This window comes from Peromyscus californicus, unplaced genomic scaffold (genome assembly GCF_007827085.1).
Source record: "Peromyscus californicus insignis strain IS unplaced genomic scaffold, ASM782708v3 Scaffold_4__1_contigs__length_199733344, whole genome shotgun sequence".
Classification (NCBI taxonomy): domain Eukaryota; kingdom Metazoa; phylum Chordata; class Mammalia; order Rodentia; family Cricetidae; genus Peromyscus; species Peromyscus californicus.
In genome coordinates this window covers 95,624,700-95,643,819 of record NW_026294562.1, presented here as the reverse complement: position 1 = coordinate 95,643,819, position 19,120 = coordinate 95,624,700, and the positions used below count along the sequence as shown (strand labels likewise).

Below are 19,120 nucleotides of genomic sequence, written 5' to 3'. Positions count from 1 at the left end.
CCTCTGAGTGCTAGGGTTACAGATGTATGTTAACACACCCAGCTTTCTGTGATACAAAATAGTTCCTGAAAGTAAGAGAACCTGACAGAAGATGACAGGGTGCGGTCATGACAGACTAGCTTTAGAATGGAGAGAGCGAGCGAGAGAGAGAGAGAGAGAGAGAGCGAGCGAGAGCGAGAGCGCATGCGCGCATACGCAAGCATGTTTGCTCCCACTAAGATAGGGATTTAAGAGAGGTGAAGGAGGTGATAGTGGAAAAATCTGAAATAAAAAGAATGTAAATTCAGTGAGTGATGGTGGTTTTTTATTGTGCTGGTAGATAGGAGGAGAGGTTTTTTGGCAAGAGGACATTGTGGAGTCTAAGGCTTAGAGGGACAGGAAAGATTTGGAACAGTCGCTGAGAGAACAAGCCAGGGATGTGTAAGGTTTTACCAGGCAGTATTGGCAGATAAGCTGTAATCAGATATGGTGAGTTTGTATTGGGACCAATGAGCATGATTAAATGACTTTCAGTAGCAATGCTCAGGTCATCAGGAGTGGAAACAAATACAAACAGATTTGGCTCCATCTGGGCCCTGGTAAACAAAGGCCATCAGGTCTGGGGTAGGGGACACTGGGGGAAGGAGTTTTCTGGTGTAGATATGAATACAAATGAAAGGACAAACCTCCACGTACAGAGTGGCCAGGGAGACAAATATTGTTAAACAAAGTTGATAGACCAGGAAAACAGGGAGTTACTAAGTAACCAGTGGACACAGAAGAAGAAATTCTAGGTTGAGGGAGCAAGAGAGATAGTTGAAAAAGGTCAGACAAGAGAACTTAAGAGTTGAATACTTTGGAGACAAAGCAAACACATTCTGGGTGCAGATGAGGACCTAGTTGTGACCCTGCCAGTGAGAAGCAAAGCCCTCAGTAGCTGAGGTCAGTGTGAAGCTGAACAGAAGGTCTGCAAGCAGATACAGGACAGAACGGTCATTCACCAGGATTCAGAACGGAACGGTCATTCACAAGGATGCTGAAGTTCCTGAGAAGACGCAGATCACCTAATGTACGTGGAAAAGCCATTGATCAAAAGACAAATGCCTGTGGGGAGTGGAAACTGCTTTGTTTCTGGGTATTTGGGAAAATGTACTGTAGCTTAACAGTGCTGCCTTGGGATAAATGTAGACGATTGGTGGGAACACACAGTGGTCTGAAGGTAGGCCTGGGATGGGAGATGGATGTTCTCTGTAAGTTGGGTTGGTGGGGTCAGAGTGTTCTTCTTCATCTGAGATGACTGGAGAGAGAGAAACATAGCATGTCAGATGCAACTGCTGTTCGTGTTGGGGGCGGAAGGAAACATTGAGGTTGCAGGATAGCTAATGCCTGTTAAGTTATGCACTTCAGAGAACCTGGTTCCCGATAGTGACCAGGGACCTCACTGGGTCTTGAGATAGGGAAACTGAGCTGGGTTGGCTTAAATTTGTTGAAGCTTGACCTTTTCTTTCTTTTTTTTCCAACAACAGTCATCATTACAATTCTATTTTCTGTTGTTTTTTGTCTTTTTTATTAGTCTATATTAATTGTATGTAATGAGTCTTATGACATCTTCACACATGTATTTAATGTAATTTGATCATATTCCCCCCATTACTCTCTCCTGTCCCACTTCTGATCCCTTTCTTAACAACTTGTGCTTTCATATCTCTTTTTATGATCCAATAAGTTTTTCAAAAACTTTTAATACAGGTATATACTGTATATGGATCTCCCCCATATCTGGTGCCCTCCCTTTCCCTATCCCTGCCCCTTCTGTAAATTCCTTTTTTTCCTCCACACAGTTTCAGTTATACTTTATATCATGTATACATATAACTTTATGTAGCTATGTAAAATCTAGGTCCCAAACTGAGAGACAAAATGTCTATGTTTGTGACTGACCTAATTGTTTAGTATGATTATTTCCAGTTCTTACAAGTGACATAACTTTGTTCTTTATGGCTGAAAAAAGTTTCCATTGCATGTATGTACACATTTTCTTTATACATTCATCAGTCAGTGGACACTTATGTTGGGTCTATGACACAGCTGTTGTGAACATTGCTGCAGTGAACACAGATGTGCAAGGATCTTGGTGATGTGTTGACTTGAAGGCTGGCTTTTTTGAGTTCATGGGCTAGAATAGTAATGTTCACGGCAAGGATAAGGCAGGAATATCAACAAAAGGCTTGAAAGTGGTAGAAGCACTAGGGAGCCAGTAAAGCTTTGTTATCAGTGAACTGTAATCAATTAAACAACCTCAGGTCTCAGATTAAAATTTGAGCGTGTCCAACCCAAATGTACATTTGGAATGTTAGCATGACCAATTTAAACACCAGCGTAACTAATGAGGATGGCTATTGGAACTAATTAGAGCACTGTCCTCATCAGCTGCAACATTGGTATGACTAATTACAACCTGGGAGTTTAAATGACTAGGAGGGCTTTGACAGTGGTGAGAGCAGAGAAAACTTAGGCTTTTTAAAAGTTCACCAAAGCAATGTCTGGAATGCTGATCCCTGGACAAAAGTGTGTGGTTAAGATCATCCGGCATCCCACAGGGATTGTGCTTTCAATTGTCATGTTTCTAAATGTTGGCCTACTTGTTAGGTGTTTAAAAACAAATGAAGTCTTACAGAAGACTCCTTTTTTCTTAGATCTCAGCACACCAGAGAAATTGTCCTTTTGGATTTTACTTTGTGGAATTATGTTTTTGTCCCTTTGCATAGGCAGCTCAGAAACTTGTGTATCCACATGTTGTGGGTCACCCCAGCTGTTTGCAGTCACTTACCAGTTTTCTACTAGCTATAAGTGTGTCTTCAGTGTCTCCTCTTATCTTACCTACTTTTAATTTTTATGTTTTTTTTCTTTTGGTATGTGTGCGTGTACAGTGGGTGTGTGTATGAGTGTGTGTGTGTGTACATGTGCACCATGACATATATCTAGAGGTCATAGGAAAACCTCAGATGTTATTTCATGCCTTCCACCTTCTCTGAGACAGGTATCTTGCCTTGTGTGTATCAGACTAGGTTTGTGCAAGCATCTGTGGACTCTTCTGTGTCTGCATCCCATTTTGCCAGAATAGAATTGGCATTATAGTCATTTGCTACCATGTCCAGCTCCCTACTACATAGGTTCTACAGATGTGAACTCAAGTCCCCACTCTCAAATGGCAAGTCCTTTATCCACTGAGCCATTTCCCTAGCCTTGATATATTTTTCACTGTAAATACATATTTTGCAGACTGCCTAAAATTAGTTTTAGAACAAGGCATGCAGATGTGAGGATGGAGAGATTAAGAGAATGAAATGTAGAAAAAGATGGAGATAGGAAGAGGGAAGGGGATGTAGAAGAGAATAAATGATAAGAAGGGAGGATTATGAACATCATATGAACTTCACATACTCAAGGCCAAGAGAAATCATCATTTTGGTGTGTCCTGCCACCCAGGGAAGAACTGCTTAAGATGCTTTACAGCTTGCTCAGCCCCAACAACAGAATTCTGTGTTGTATGTGTTCAGTGAAACCCTGTCAATCTAAGTGGCCATCTCCTGGGCTCAGTGAATATTTGTTAACTGCCTTTTTCAACATTTTGTTATTTCTCTTTAAATTCTTTGATTCACAGCACACACCTCCCACCCCGGCTTAGAAAACAGGATGATACATACAACAGAAATGAATTCTGAAGTCAAAGAGGTGATAGTTTGCAAACTAACTCTGCTTATGATTGGCATTATGTCCATGGTTAGCAGACTTGCTTTCTCTCCCTGGGCCTGCTTTCTCATCTGTAGAATTCGGATACCAGTATTTACTGCCAAGTCCCTGGGGAGGAGTGTGAAGAGGTTATGTATAAAAGCAGCCAGCAATCTTTGCTATAAAGGAAGCACTCACAAATCATGACCTTGGACATTTCATCTGCCTGATTCCTCATGGCCAAGTATCCCATGGTTTTAAATGCTCTAGTGCTCCTGCTTCTGCCCTGTCATCCAGCCTCAAGTCCGGCTGACCAGGAGGAGCCTGTTGCCTTGGCCCAGGACTCAGAAGGGCTTCTAGTTATCCAGTCCAGTTAGTTTGTAGCCCAGATTTGTCAGGGATTGGTGACCTTTAGGGTGAAGTTAGGAAAGCGTCTGTCAAACTCCTCTGTGATTCATGATGGCAGGACAGTTTGAGACCTTTGAAATCAGAGACCATCATTCTGTGTGCCAAAGTTGGACTGCTGAGATGACACACAGTGTTCAGACTATACAGGAGGTTATTTCTTTTCCAGATGCTCTTTTCGTTTCCTTGTAGGTCCTCAGTGCTAGGACCTGTGCAGACAAAGTCTACCATGAGCCAGGATTTTTGGCTATCATGACATTGCCATTTGCTGATGCAAAACCGTATTGCCTTGTACCACTGGAAGTATTTCTGGTCCTTAATAGTGCTTCAGCACTGTCTTGCCTATATCCTCTGTTGTTTCCTCTTCTTTATGTTTAATAAATGTGTGTGTTTATGGCAGGCTTGGTGTCCAGGAGCTGGGGTATTTAATTGTCAGCCATTGTTCTAGTGACAGCAGGACTAGAAATAATGTACATGGTCTTTCCATAATCAGTAGAGAATAAATTTATCTACGTCCTATAATAGCCAGTTGTAATTTTGGTATAGTTCAGGAAAGAGCTGTCTAACAGAACCACTCATCAGGAATCCACTCTATACTCTGACTTCTCTCTAGATTCATTATAATGATGTCTTATGTTGAAATTTGTAGAAAACTAGACTGATCTTTGATTGTACCCAGGAGCTGGTCTAGAAATTTCTATTTTCAAAAACTGTTGTCAACATGAATTCATATTCATTTGTTCTGATTGAGAAAGCTTGCTGCTTCGCCTTGAAAACAGAGATGGGAAATGTTCATCCTTTGAAAGTGCCCATTCATTTTCTCTGAAAGTAATTAATAATGGTTACTATGGAGAAATATGTTTTTTGAGAAATGTCTTTCAAAGCATACTGGGTGATGTCAGGGGTTGTGTTGTCCCCAAGTGACCTTGGGTCAGCCAAACCTCTCCTGATAGACCCATGGCTGCTATGCAGTAGTCCCCACTCTAGGCTGTATAGGACACAGTGTAGACATTGCCTCATGTGCTATGGATGGAGCTGCAGCTGGCCTTGTGGCCATGGTGGCTTATGATGCTGAGATCCATTTTTGCTTACAGGAGCTGCTAAGTCGCACATCTCTGGAGACCCAGAAGCTGGATCTGATGACTGAGGTGTCTGAGCTGAAGCTCAAGCTGGTTGGTATGGAGAAAGAACAGAGAGAACAAGAGGAAAAACAGAGAAAAGCAGAGGTGAGTGTGATACATCACATCAGGGTGGGGCCTGTATTGTATTAGACTCCTAGGCCATCTGGCCGACTGCAGTCCCAGCAGCCGCTGGGTACCAGGAATATTCATGGACTAGAGACACAATGATCTGTTTAATACCAAGTTATCAGGTTTTGCTGTCGCTGCACATTTCAGCAATGCCCAAACCACTCAGTTTTGGCTTTAGGGCTCTATCCTCAAACTGCTGACAGGGATGGAAAGGGAAGCAGTCGAAGGGTAAGGATCAGGCACATGTGGAGGAACACAAGACATCTTTTGTGAAAACTAGGTAATAATAACAACAGGAAGGAAGCCAGCCTCCCAGCAGGCCTGGGGCCGTTTCAGACACACATTTCATTGCCTACACCCCCAAGTTTGTGTGCTTTTTTCCTCTTGCTGGGGTGGGTGGGTGAGCCCACATGCAGGCCATCTCTTAAAGAAGGTTTGCTTGTTTTGTTTTGTTTTTCAGACCACATATATCATTGGCTAGAATGTGCCAGAGTCTATTTTGGATAGAGTTCAGAGAATTTTAGGCCCAGAACACCTTCTTTACAGGAGCAGCATGTTTTAACTTTCACCTTCATGTTCTGTGTTCACACCTGGCATTGTGACACATGGAAGAAGGGTAGTTTGAAGTTTAGGGAAACTTTGGCTTCTTTACTGACTGCTTTACTCGGTAGCTCTCTGGACTTCAACAAACTAGTTATATAATTTGTATGAACTTCAATTTCTTTATTTATAAAAATGCATAGTCAATGTGTTCAAGACCAAATAAATCATAGATGTTGAGTGCCTATCAATAATGAATGTGTTAAAGACCAATTAAATCACAGATGTTGAGTGCTATCATGGTATTTGGCATTTTTGTAAACACTTGGTTTCTATTTAGTTCTCTCAAAAGTCAAAAGATGGAAATTGGTCCTGATAAGTGCTAACATTATTTATACTGACATCTGCCATGTTTTTCTGGGTTGATAACAGAGCTTGGGCCACTTCTAATATGCCAGGGGATATTCCTCGAATTGCTTTTGAGAACGTGTTTCTTAGTAAGATGTGTCGTGGTCAAAGGAAGAGATCTGCAGTGAGCCATGGACAGGAGGAGCTCCTGATGAGAGTGCCAGTTGTTGGAGCTCATCTCTGGCTTTGAATCATGCTTGGATATTCCCTAGCTTTGAGTTCCTGGCTGTTAATTTAACTAACTCCTGGATCGCTAGTTATTCTTGCTTATTTATTTCTATAAGATGGTAGTGATGCTTGCTATTTCCTTAGTCATTCTGAGGATTGAAGGAGAACTTGTATATGTAGCCCTTAGCTTAGTGTGGGTCATGTAGTAGTAGCCAGCTTTTATGATTCCTTACTGACAGTGTTATTCACACTGACGATGGAAAGGTAGACTATGACACATTAGTCACATGCTGCAAAGTTCACCTAGACTGAAAGCTGACCTGTGTGGACTGTTTCTTCATTGTTTGTAGAGAAACAGTCAACTCTTCTGGGTTAGTCATTTTATCAGTGCTCTAGGGTTTGCGATATATGTGAGCATACATTAGGGGCTTAGAGGCAGAATTCAGAGAGCTCTGTGAGGGGTGTAAATTGTCAGAGACATAATTTAAAGCCATTAATGGAAAAAAAGGGGGGTTGGGGGAGGAGAGAAAGGAGTTGTTAGAAGACACATCTTGAAAAGTCCAGGGTTAGAGCACAGCATGATTAGAGCCACACAATCTCACCGTGCCTCTAAAAGCCCATTTTAGGGCAGTCCTTGGTTCTCTGTTTGCTTTATTCTCAGGGAGGCTGACCCCTTCATGGCAAAGATGGCCATCCATAGCTCTAGACTGACATCTACAGATACTCTTTCTTAACAGTTGCAGCAAAAGCTGTAGGGTCATTGTGGGTCTCGTGCCTGACCAGGCCTGGCACTCGGGTTGACACCACTTGGAGTATGTGAAAGTGAGAGTCAGTTCATCTGTGAAGAAAATGCAGGGTTAGTGTGGAGCCAGGTAACTCAGTTCCTTTTTGGAAATTCAGGAAGGAGGTGAATGCTCCCTTCTGTGATATGTGCACTAAAGCAGTTACTTCCCTGTTTGCTTGCTTGCTTCTCTGTAGGATTGTTTTTAAATCCGAGTTTGAGGTTGTTTTCCATCAGGGTGTTCACGCATGAGGCAACATAGCTCTCAAGTTCCTGGCCTCCATCCTGCCAGATCACTGCCCTTCCTAGCTGCCAGTACAAATATTAGGTTTCCATGTGGAGGAATTTGGTAGGCTGTTCAAACCTGTGAGAGGCGATGAGCAGCCACATGACCTGAAATGCATTCCTCCTTCTTGTAATTGAGTATACTCTGCTGGTCTGCCCAAGACCTCAGCCTCTGTTGGAAGCTGTCTGGAGCACCAGTGGCTGAATACCATGAGTGCCACTGAAGCCTTACTGTTGTCATGTGATGGAAATGTTTGAGTCAGACATTTTGCTAGCTCAGGTCACTCGTGGTTGGAATTGCGTGAATAAAGGGAAGGCCTCTTCCATTCCTATCCTGCATGGTTTTTACCAGTGAATGCTTGTGTCCAAGGCTGAGTGTGGCTTAGAAAAGGCAAGATTTTGGTTTTCTTTTTGAGATAGACAGATGGGACATACATTTCTGATAGCTTTTGTCACTGTGTTAGACATTTGTTGCTGTGACAAAATCCCTGATGGAAGCAAGAAGGGAAGAAAAATGGTTTATTATCATCATCATTATTTTATTATTATTTGGTTTTTGAGTCATGGTTTCTCTGTATGGCCCTGACCATCCTAGAACTCACTATGTGGACCAGGCCAGCCTAGAACTCAGAAATCTGCCTGCTTCTGCCTCCTGAGTGCTGGGTTTGAAGGTATGCACCACTACATCTGGCTTATTATTTATCTTTGACTCATAGTTGTTACAATACAGTATGTCATGGTCAGGAAAGCATAGTAAATGGGACTCCGTCCTTGATAGTAGGAGCACGAGGCATGGCTTGTTATATATCATTAGATCAGGAAACAGAGAGAGCTCTGATTAAGAACCAGGCTTGGTTCAGTCCTAAGCAACCTGCTTCCTCCAGCTAGACATCACCTCCTAAATATTCCAGAGCCTCTTAAGAGGGTGCCACCGTATAGAGACCAGGTATTTAACTACATGAGTCTGGGGGGCTTTCATATGTAAACTCTAACATTGCTGTGCAAATAAAAATGAAAATAAACTTGAAGAAGATAGATTTATTGACTCAGTGTTTCAGGAGTTCCAGGCTGCCTTCACTGCAGTGAGGCAGAAGACCTTGACAATAGGGACATGTGGCAGAGAAGGTTGTTTAAGCCATGACAGCTAAGAAGTAGAGAGAAACAAGAAGGGGTTGGAGCAAGATACTTGCCTCCATTGACATACTTTCTCTAACCTGGCTCTACCTCCTATGACTTCCCAATCTCACCATGAAATCATGAACCCATCGAACCTATCAAGGGTTAATCCATTGATGAAGTCATAGCCCTCATGATCAAGTCACTTCCCCCAAAATCACATCAACAAAGCCTTTAACACGTGAGCCTTCCTGAGGCATTTCAAATTCAAGCCATAACACTTCTTTCATGCAGCTCAGCCATTATCCTCAGATTCAGTGTTTCCATGAAAATAGGGCCAGTTCTTAACAGAACAGAACACACATGGTTCTAATCATACCCTAAGTCATGTGGCTGCAGTCAGCACCCTGCTGCTTGTCCTTGAGTTGTGCAGATGGTTACTGTTGGCCAGTCTGTGAGACCTGGGGGTTTGGAGGTGCTGGTTTCCTGATGACCAGCCTTCCCAAGGACTGGGTCGGTAGTGGCCCATCTGAGATGTGGGTGAATACAGATGTTTGCTTTAGTTTTCCTCATTAGCCTTTTACAGTATTCCCAGGTCATTTCAAGCTACCCAGGGTTGAATATTAGGTTTACTTGATGGAAAGGCAGGATCGTAGTAGAGTGACTGCTGAGGGAAGGAAGTATCAGAAATGAGATGATGGGACACAAAGAAAGTTTCAGAGGCAAAAGAAAACCTCTTTGTGGTAACCCAGAGCAAAGGCATTTTAAAAGCATATGGTCAAAAGGATCCTCTAGAAGGGAGTCTGCATCCCTCCACACTAGTGTCATAGCAGGGCACCCAGTAGGTTTGAGCAGTTGTCAGTCTGGTTAAAGGAGAGCAGAGGTCCAGGCTATGGATTCCAGGAAGTGGGGTTATATCAGTTGATTGAGAACTAGAAATAATTTTCAGGATTTTCTTGCAGAACACACAGTGCCTTACAACACATTGTTTTCTTCCTGTGCCATACTTGAGAGGAAGAAATTTTGATTTCTGAACTAGAGCAACCAGAATGATGGACTTGGACCATAGAGCAAGTACAGGGAGTAATGTGTTTGCTCAGAGCTGAACTGGCCTGCTGAGGAGAGTTTTCATTATTTTTGTTTTTGTTTTATAAATTTATGTTTTCATGTATATGAAAGAAACTGCTAAAAAAATCAAAAGTTCATAAGGATGTCTAACAAAAACTCTCGTAACACCTGTGCTCCAGCCAGCAGTCAGGATCTGTGCTATCAGTTTGTTTTGTAGTCTTCCAGAGTTATCTTATACAAGGACAAATGACATGTGGACAGATGGACACACCACATGCATGTACACAGACACACAGACACACCACATGCATATATGCACACACAGACAAACCATATGCACACAGATACACATATCACATGTGCACACACATACTCGACTTCCTTTATTTTCATACTTTTCTTTTTAAAAAAGGAATGCTCTTACACTTCTTTCCATGGCAAGAGTAGTAAACAACAAAACATTCCTCATTTGTATTTATGTCTGCATATTTTCTAACATCTGACTATACCCTAACGTAGTTAACAAAGTTCTTTTTTGATGGAAATTTAAATTGTTTCCAAGTTTTTGCTGTTCCGTATGATGCTGTAGTAAGTAATCTTATACATGTGTGAGACCCTCACAATGGAACAGATGAGTCAGGGGCACCTGTACTTGAAATTTTGAAATATTTCCAAATCTCCCTGTATAGAATATAGAGATTTTACACGCATTAGCAGTGTGTGTGAGGAGAGGGCCAGGCCACTGTTAAACCCAGCATGAAGGAAGAGAGAAAGAACTAAGGATACTTTTGAGCAGGTTTGACAGGTAAGAAGGGGTAGGGCAGATGATAATTATGGGAGGCGCTTGATAGCTGCAGAGAGTGAGAACCCTGAAAAGGGGAGTGGATATTTGGCACAGCAGGGTGAGTATACACAGTCAGCTGAGATTACAATACACAGTAGCAGTTACAGCCTCATAAATGTCACCCGCACTTCATGATCAGTAGCCCAAGGATGCAGCGGTGTTGCCAAAGACTCTGCCCCATGGGAGAGAAAAAGACCTGGGACAAGAGGAGATGGCCAGCCCTGGAGTTAGAGCATTAAGTTTCAATGCCAAGTCTGAGAACTGAGACACAAAAAACAACCACAGCACGTGCTTAGGGAAGTGGCCCAGCAGACCTGGAGTGTACCACATGATCCTGCTGAGGCAGAGGGAGGAAAGCAGGTGTGGACCCAACCTATGACCTATATCTGCGAACTGCCTGATGCAGATAAGAACGGAAGTGGAGGGGAGGGAACAGAAGCTGTCTGGATCTCTAAAGTCCACAGCCCGAGCTGATAGGAATCAAACAGGCTTAGTTGTTTTTCTCACTTTTCTCACTCAGAGACTAGGGAAGAAAAACTGGGGGACCTGTGAGTTGGTTTCAGTTTTGATGCAAAGGTGAGACTAACTAATACAGTCAAACGGTGGGAGTATGAGAGTGAGTGGTCACTGTTTGAGCCAGAAACTCATGAATCGGAGTGAGGACAAAACTAAGCATAGGCAGAGTACTCTGAAGAGTTGAGTGATGAAGAGGCTGGGAACTCGAGAGAAGAGAACTCAATCATCCTGAACTGCTTTTATGCTTTCATAATAGGGTAGTTCTGACTGCATCGTCTCTGATGCAGTATCAGTAAGAGGGAAGGGCTTAGAGTAGCCAGCCTTGAGGGAAACTAGGTTTCATAGGGACCCGCACAACAGATGGAAAGGGCAATTACTAAGGACAAAAGTGCACCTGTATGAACCATATGAGGAAGGGCAAACCCCAAACAAAGGACAATGCTGAGAACAATAGCCTTTTAAAAGAAAGGTATGTTTTTAATAAGGGGAAAGAAAAAGTGCGCTTGATTCTTGCAGTGCTCGTAACAGGTGCCAAGAATTGGGACCTCAGTCTCCACACTGCATACTGCCAGTGAGGTTTTTGTTGTTTGTTTCCTCTTTTTGTTTGTAAATTCTGAGAATCAAATTCAGGCCCTCCTGATGGAGCGATCTCCCTGGCCCCAGTGTGACTCGATCTTTTTTTAATATTAAAATTTTTTAAAATTATTGTGTGTGCTAGGGAGCTAACCCTGGACCTTGCGCATACGCTTGTTAGGTAAGTGCTGCACCACGGAGCTTAAGTCTGTCACTGTATAAGGAATCAGGAATGAAGGGAGTTCAGGAGATCTGGAAATGACACATTCTCTTCGTAATTTTAAAACTGGCAGAAAAAGATTAGGTGGGTTCTATAAAGTTAGAACCAAGCCTCTGAGGGGTGTAAGAACCTTGAAAACAAAGTAGGAAGTCATAGGCCAGCGAGGTGAGTCAGTGGGTGAGGCTGCCCACTACTAAGCATGAGGATCTGCCTTTGAACCCTGGACCCCAGCCACAAGGAGGAAGGAGAGAACCAACTCCTCTAAGTTGTCTGCTGGCTTTGATATGTGCATCTTGGCTCACTCCTATACATATACAAACACACAATAACAGTTTTTTTTTTTTAATATTAAAAAAAGACTGAGTCACATCTGAGGCTGGGGAGATCGCTCCATCAGGAGGGCCTGAATTTGATTCTCAGAATTTACAAACAACAAAAAAAGGCTGAGTGTGGTGGCATGCAGTTGTGATCCCAAGGGAAGACTGAGGCAGGAGAATCCCCGGAGCTCACTGGCCAGCCAGCCTTACCTAATTAGTGAGTTCCAGGTTTGTGAGAAACCTAGGCTAGCCTCAAAAAATGTGGCTGGAAATATTTCTGTCCTGATAGATCAGAAACACCCACACTCCAGTGTAGTGCTAAAAAATCATTGCTTGGGACATCTTTTGACAAGATAGAGGAATATAGGCTGGATGTTAAAATGAGCCGGATTAGCATCTGAATGGAATTAGAGTCAGGGGTGCATTATTATTCGTAAACATGGTGTGTGCTGTGGAGCTCACCTATATGCAGGTGTTGACATGTTTGGATGTGTGGGTGGGTGTGGCAAGTGTAGCATGGATGCAAGTGTGGAGGGAGTGTGCCTGTGCTGTGTGTCATCTACCGCTGCTGCTGCTGCTGCTGCTGCTGCTGCTGCTGCTGCTGCTTGGAAGAAGGGATCTGCCAAACTCTGTACCTCAGCTGTTGACTTAGAAGAATGGCCATCCAATATTATGCAGAAAGAGATGTCAAACTTCAAGACAGATCCAAGGATGAAGCAGGCCTCGGGGAAAAAAAAAAATGACATGTATATTTTTCATCAAAGAGGGACCTGGCCATGGACTAGACTAGGGGCCACCCTCCCTTCCCCCATTGTGCTCACACTCTTCAAACTTTCTTTCCTTCTCAGCTCCTCTCCCAGGGAGGTCTGCATCTGAAGGTGACTGACTTTGAGTGCTTTTCTCTCCTTTCTCTTCCTTCCCACAGTCAGTTCTGAATGTGATCAGTGAGCTGCAGGAACAGATGTGTAGGCTGCAGATGGACATCCACAGGCAGATTCAAGAGCGCCTGTTACTCACTAGGGACCAGGAGGTGGTGGCCGATGACCATGAAGCCAAGCCACAGCCCTGCAGCCAGGACTGTGCCCCTTGGGAGGGGTCACCTGTAGGAACTACACTTAAGTATATCAGAGCATGTGTGTGTGTGTGTGTGTGTGTGTGTGTGTGTGTGTGTGTGTGTGTGTGTGTGTGTGTGTGTGTGTGATATCTCACTGGTGGAAGGCTGAAGTTTCTCCTAACCAGAACTGTGTGCAGTGGCTTTGCATGGATATGCTGTAACTTCAGGGTAGAACTTGGGCTTATACAAGCCTCTGTTGATGTGAGGTAGGCTCTGGGACCCTCATCAAGCAGGGTTTTTAACAGGTGAGAATAGCCCTCAGAAGGCCACATTCCCCATCTTCAGGAATAGGATGGAGGTTTGTCACAGGCTCTGAGTGGACAAACAGCATCATGGAAAAAAATCCTTTCAAATCCATGTTTAGAGACATTTAGCCCTACCCCCACCTCAGAGAATAAACCAAGCATTGGGGTTTTCATTTGTTGTGAACAATTAAGTCATCATCTGCATTTCCAGGAAAAATAATGCCCACATAATAATCACAGTATAGTGAGTTTATGACCTTTTGGGCCATATGCCAAAGAAGTCACAAGAACCCAGAGAACAGTAGCCTGTGCTTTCTTGATTCTACCAGCTGTGGGCATGGTTGTCTCTCACAGCAAACTGAGCAGCCCCACTAAGACAGGAGCAAAACAGATAAGACTTTTCCTACCTGCTGGGCATTGGAACAGCTTGGGCAGGGCCAACAACATTACTAGAAAATGATTCTGATTCTCTAGCAAGCCCAAATAGGTGACCAAAGGTCTCTAAGCCCAGTGATGAAAACCAAATGCATGGTCACCTTAGCTTGGAGAAGGTTTTTTTTTTTTTTAAACAGGTATCAAGAATAATCACCCCAGCTGTAAGTCATTTTTAATAAATCATCTTATAAGATTCAAGTGGAAGCAGTGTTACTTCATGGTAGATTATCTCAGAATGCAAAGACACCTAAGCCAATTAAATAATGACTTGAGTATCAGGTATTCATTTGTCAACAGCTATGTGCCAGGACCTGCTGGGTAAGAGGTTCACAAAGACTCCCCAGACGTTACAGAAGAGAACAGAACTAGCCTTTAGCAACCCTACAGATAAACCATATAGGAGATCTGTGGGAAACACCAGAGAGTCCTACAGAGGGATCTAATGTGATGTGGAGATCTGGGTAGCTTTGCCTGAGGAGGGTGAAGGATAGGCAGGAGTTTACATGGTGGCCAATTAGAAGGGGAGTGTTGTGTGTATTGAGGTGTAAGTTGGAAAGAGGAGTTGAAACTTCTCCAGTGTGACATGTTAGAGCTTACCTGGGACAGGACAGGCTGGTCATGAGTTAAAGTTTAGAAGCTTTGAGAGCATAGGAGTGCCATGCTCAGATCAGTGTGCTAATGCCATTGTTCCTCTGAATATTTAGCAGTCAGTGTTTAACACAGGGCCAAGGTCACAAAGGATAAACCATTTGAAGATACTCAGGCTACCAGGACTCATTGCTAGAATAGAGTCATGGTGGTATGTTAGGAGGGAAATGAGACATTATAATAATCTTGGATATCATATAGATAAAGCTTGGACCCAAGTGGAGTTAATGATCTTTATGCCATTTCTTCTGATAGTAAATAGTTGTTACCCAAAATGATTGTCCATTAAGTGAATATTGGTTCAAGAAAATGTTGGCAGAGCACTGGTAGTACATGTTGTAATCTTCAGTGTTTGGAAGGTAAAAGCCAACAAAAATAACATTGCTGAGTGTTGCCCCCTTTATTGAGGAAATTTTCAATCAGGGGTCTAGATACAAACTTGAGTTCCTGTCCCACTTGCAGCCAGTACAAATGTGTACTTATAAGCTTCCACTCAGGAAGCTTCACTGACTTCCTGTCCACACAGTGTCACCCTAAGTACCCTCATCTGTAGAGCTGGACCCCGCCTTAGCTCCCCAGTCTCATCTTCAGTACATGCCAACATCTAATCTCTGCTCCACCACAAGGGGCTGTCTCACCGTCTGCCTCCTGTCTTGACACCTCTCTGCATGCCTTCCCTGTTTCTTCTTGCTTAACCTCCTTGTTTGAACAGGGCACTCACACTGGCATCTGGGTTTGGCACTTAGCATGTATTTCCTGACTCTTATTGGCTGTGATGCCTCAGAGGATTGGCGCTTTCCTCCTGTGGGTCCCCCGCCCTCAGTGCAGAGAGATGCTCCTTGCTTCCTGCTCCTCCCTCTGCACCACCAGAGAAGTTGTCTCCACTCAGCATCTCTGCTCTTCCCACTCGCAAACTTGACCTGTCTGCTTGTGACACACCTGTGTGTGAGCTGGACATGGGGGTTCAGGTGTCAGAGAAAGGAACGACAGAACCTAAGAACAAGAGGGTAATTTTGAGTTTTAGGCTGGGAAGGTAGCTCAGTGGGTAAAATGATGAGCATGAGGATCTGAGTTACATCTCCATAACCAATGTTCAAACAAACAAACACACATACACACACACACACACACACACACACACACACACACACACACACACACACAAACGCATGCAGTCCTGCCACTTGGGGTGGGGGTGTGTTAGAGACAGGTGGATCCTGGGGCTAAGAGACCTGGTCTTAAAAAAAAAAAAGATGATGGCTGAGGAATATACCTAAGGTTGTCCTCTGGCCTACACATGTATGAACACACAAATGCACATGTACACACACATGTACACCCACAGCAATTTCCTCTCTCATGTCTGGAACTCCCTGGCTTTCATTTTTAAATGGCCGCATGGCATTTTCTGGACCATGTTTAAAGTTCAAAGCTGTAGTCATGGAGCCTGCATGAGATTTATCCAGTTTAGAGTCTTTATCTGTCATGCTCTTTACCTGTCACAGCTCTGTCCTTCTCCTTCTCTCCAGGAGTTACTGCAAGAGCTCAAGCACCTCAAAATCAAAGTGGAGGAGCTGGAGAATGAACGGAACCAGTATGAGTGGGAGCTGAAGGCCACTAAGGTAAAAGGCAGTATGAGGCACCGGAGGTGGGGGGGCTCTGATAGGAGGGGTTTACTCTCAGTGTTCCCTACAGCAAGAAGTGTGGAAATGCAAACCAACCCCACACAGTGGTCCCCACACCCTAGCAGGCAGATCTGATGTAGAAAGGCTCCCCTAAGAGCCTGGCAACCTGAAGTGAGAGCTGCTGAGGTACCCCAGCCATGTCTTCTTCCTCTGGCAGCATCCTGCTGCCCCTTGCTGCTTAACCAAGAAGGTTCCTAGGTGAGTGAGTGAGTGGGCTATCAGATAAGTGATAGCTGCAGGTGACAAATCCTAACAGAATGAGGGAGGGCGAATAATAGTGTTTTGTTGGGGACATCATCTGAAACTCAGCAGTCAGTTTTCTAAAAAAAATTGTCATGGTCATCATCATCATCATCATCATCATCATCATAATCGTGCTTTAGTTTTAGAAATGAATGCATTCCTAAAATGATAAAGCCTTTGGTTTATTTTTCCAGTCAAAGCATTTTACTGAATTGGGGAGCTTACTGTGTAAAGGACACCAAGAATGAATTCTTTAGTGATAATTTTTTCTCTTTCTTGTTTAGTTCTTCCTAGTTGAACTGCAGGGGTTAAAAGTAGTGGGTTACCTGGATACGGTGGTACTTGTCATCCTAGCACTCGGGGGATCAGGAGGATCACTTGGAGTTTGAGGCTATCTTGGACTACATAGTGGGTTCCTGGCCAGCCTGGCCTACATAGCATGCTTCTGTCTTAGGAAAGAATAGCAACAGCAAAAAGAAACAAACACAAAAAATTGATTTAGTTATTTTTGCTTGCATATTATATCTTTAAAATGCCAAATTAGTTATCAAGTGAACATTAGGAAAAATCACATTAAAACATAATTACGCTATTTTTACTGTGGGGAGGCAGGAGAGAGGGAGTGAGCATGCATGTGGTTTGGCTACCTGTGGAGGTCAGGATGACTTGGGGAGTGAGTTCTCTTGGATTGTTAAATATAGGTGGCAAGAGCATTTACGTGCTGATTCGTCTTGCCAGCCTAGGAATCTGTTGTTTGAAAAATATATTATACATTTCAAAATGAATAGAAGAGCATAAAAACTCTCAACTCACAGAAATGACTGTTGGAGCAGACGGGCATTCATATCACCCTGATTTGCTCACTATACATTATGTGCCTGTATCACATAATTGTACTGTGTCCTCTGGGAAGGGACAGAGAGTATGATTCAATAAAAAAAGGGCTGCATGTGGGCATTAGGAGGAAAAAGGAAACTCTTTAACCACCCTGCCCCTTAAGAAAAAATGCATCTGCTTTTCTCTATGTCCCGTAGAACCATCCACAGGTGACACCCGGTGATGCATGTGGGCATTTTAGTGTTCAGTTGGTGTTCGAGATTTAAAAACAATACTTTTGAGGGTGGAGAAAATGGTTCAGTTTGGTCAACAAAATGCTTGTGAAGCAAGCCTGAGGACCCAAAATCAGTCTCTAGTACCACGTAAAAAGTCAGGTGTGGTGACTCTCATAACTGTGACCCCATCCTTGGGGGTCACTGGCTAGCCAGCCTAGTCTAATTGGTGAGCCTCAGATCCTAGTGGGGTATTCTTTCAAAGAAGGTGACATCTCCTGAGGAACACCCAAACCTGCCCTCTAGTCTACACACAAACATGTGCACATGCACTCTTTTACACACACACACACACACACACACACACACACACACACACAACCTTTGTTTAGAATTATTGTGAGTTTGTCTGTATCTTTGCTTTTCCTAAAGTTAATTGTTGTTAAAAGTAATGCTCATTGTAAAAATATTTCAAACCATAAAATAGAAATTAAAGGAGAGCTGTGTGTGGTGGTACACACCTTTAATCTCAGCACTCAGGAGGCAGAGGCAGGCAGATCTCTGTGAATTTGAAACCAGCCTGGTCTACAGAGTAAGTTCCAGGCCATCCAGAGCTACATAGTGAGACTCTGTCTCAAAAATAAAGAGGCTGGAGAGATGGCTCAACAGTTAAGAGCACCAGCTGCTTGTCCAGAATACTCAGGTTCAATTACCAGAACCCACATAGTGACTCTTACCATCTGTAACTTTAGTTCTAGGCGATACAAAACGCTCCTCTGGCTTCTGCTATCACTACCTGCGTGTGGTACATAAATACACAATGCAAACGTAACACCCATACATATGAAACAATTAAAAAAATTTTTTTTTAAAAGAAAGAAAATAAAAACCACCCAGATCACCCAGCCACTACTACCATATTTCCTTCCTTCCAGGTATATTTTTCTATGGTCCTCCCTCCTCTTTTCCCTCCCTTCTCATTTCTCTCCCCCTACCCTCCATGTCTTCCTCAGTTTCTGGTTCTGACAACTTATAATGTATATTGTGCTCTTTCCCATTTAAAAATTTATGATTTAAGTTAATAAAAGAAAAATACTGAACATGATGTTAGTATTTATATAATCATATTCTCATGTACAAATATAAAAAACCCCACACTTAGCCATTTCACAGGTGATAAAATGGAGGCCTAGAGAGATTGAATAGCCCTTCCCACACTCACTGCCAGTCAGGCCTAGCCTGGCCACCGGCTGTTGTCTGAGCACAGACAGCCTGTGTGTGCCACGCTTTGGTGTCACCAATTCTAAAAGCCTTGTTTTTCCAGGAGCTCAAAACTTTCCACCACGGCACTCACTCCTGCAAGTCCAGCCCCGGTGAAACCTTTGAAGTTGCACACACCACCCTTTGTTATAAAACCAAGAAAACCTTTTCCTTTTAATTCACCCGAGCTCTCTGCCTTGGCATGTGGACCTGTGAGATGCCGGCTGGGGAGTCTTTAA

At 43.3% G+C, this 19,120-nt stretch overlaps 1 protein-coding gene across 1 annotated transcript in view; it reads left to right on the top strand.

The window, feature by feature from the left end:
• Positions 1–19,120, top strand: part of Ppfibp2 (PPFIA binding protein 2) — a 165,516-nt gene that overhangs the window by 106,973 nt on the left and 39,423 nt on the right. The window contains 2 exon segments of the mRNA XM_052762533.1: positions 5,211–5,342; positions 16,174–16,266. Of these exon segments, the coding sequence (XP_052618493.1) occupies positions 5,211–5,342; positions 16,174–16,266 (225 nt within the window).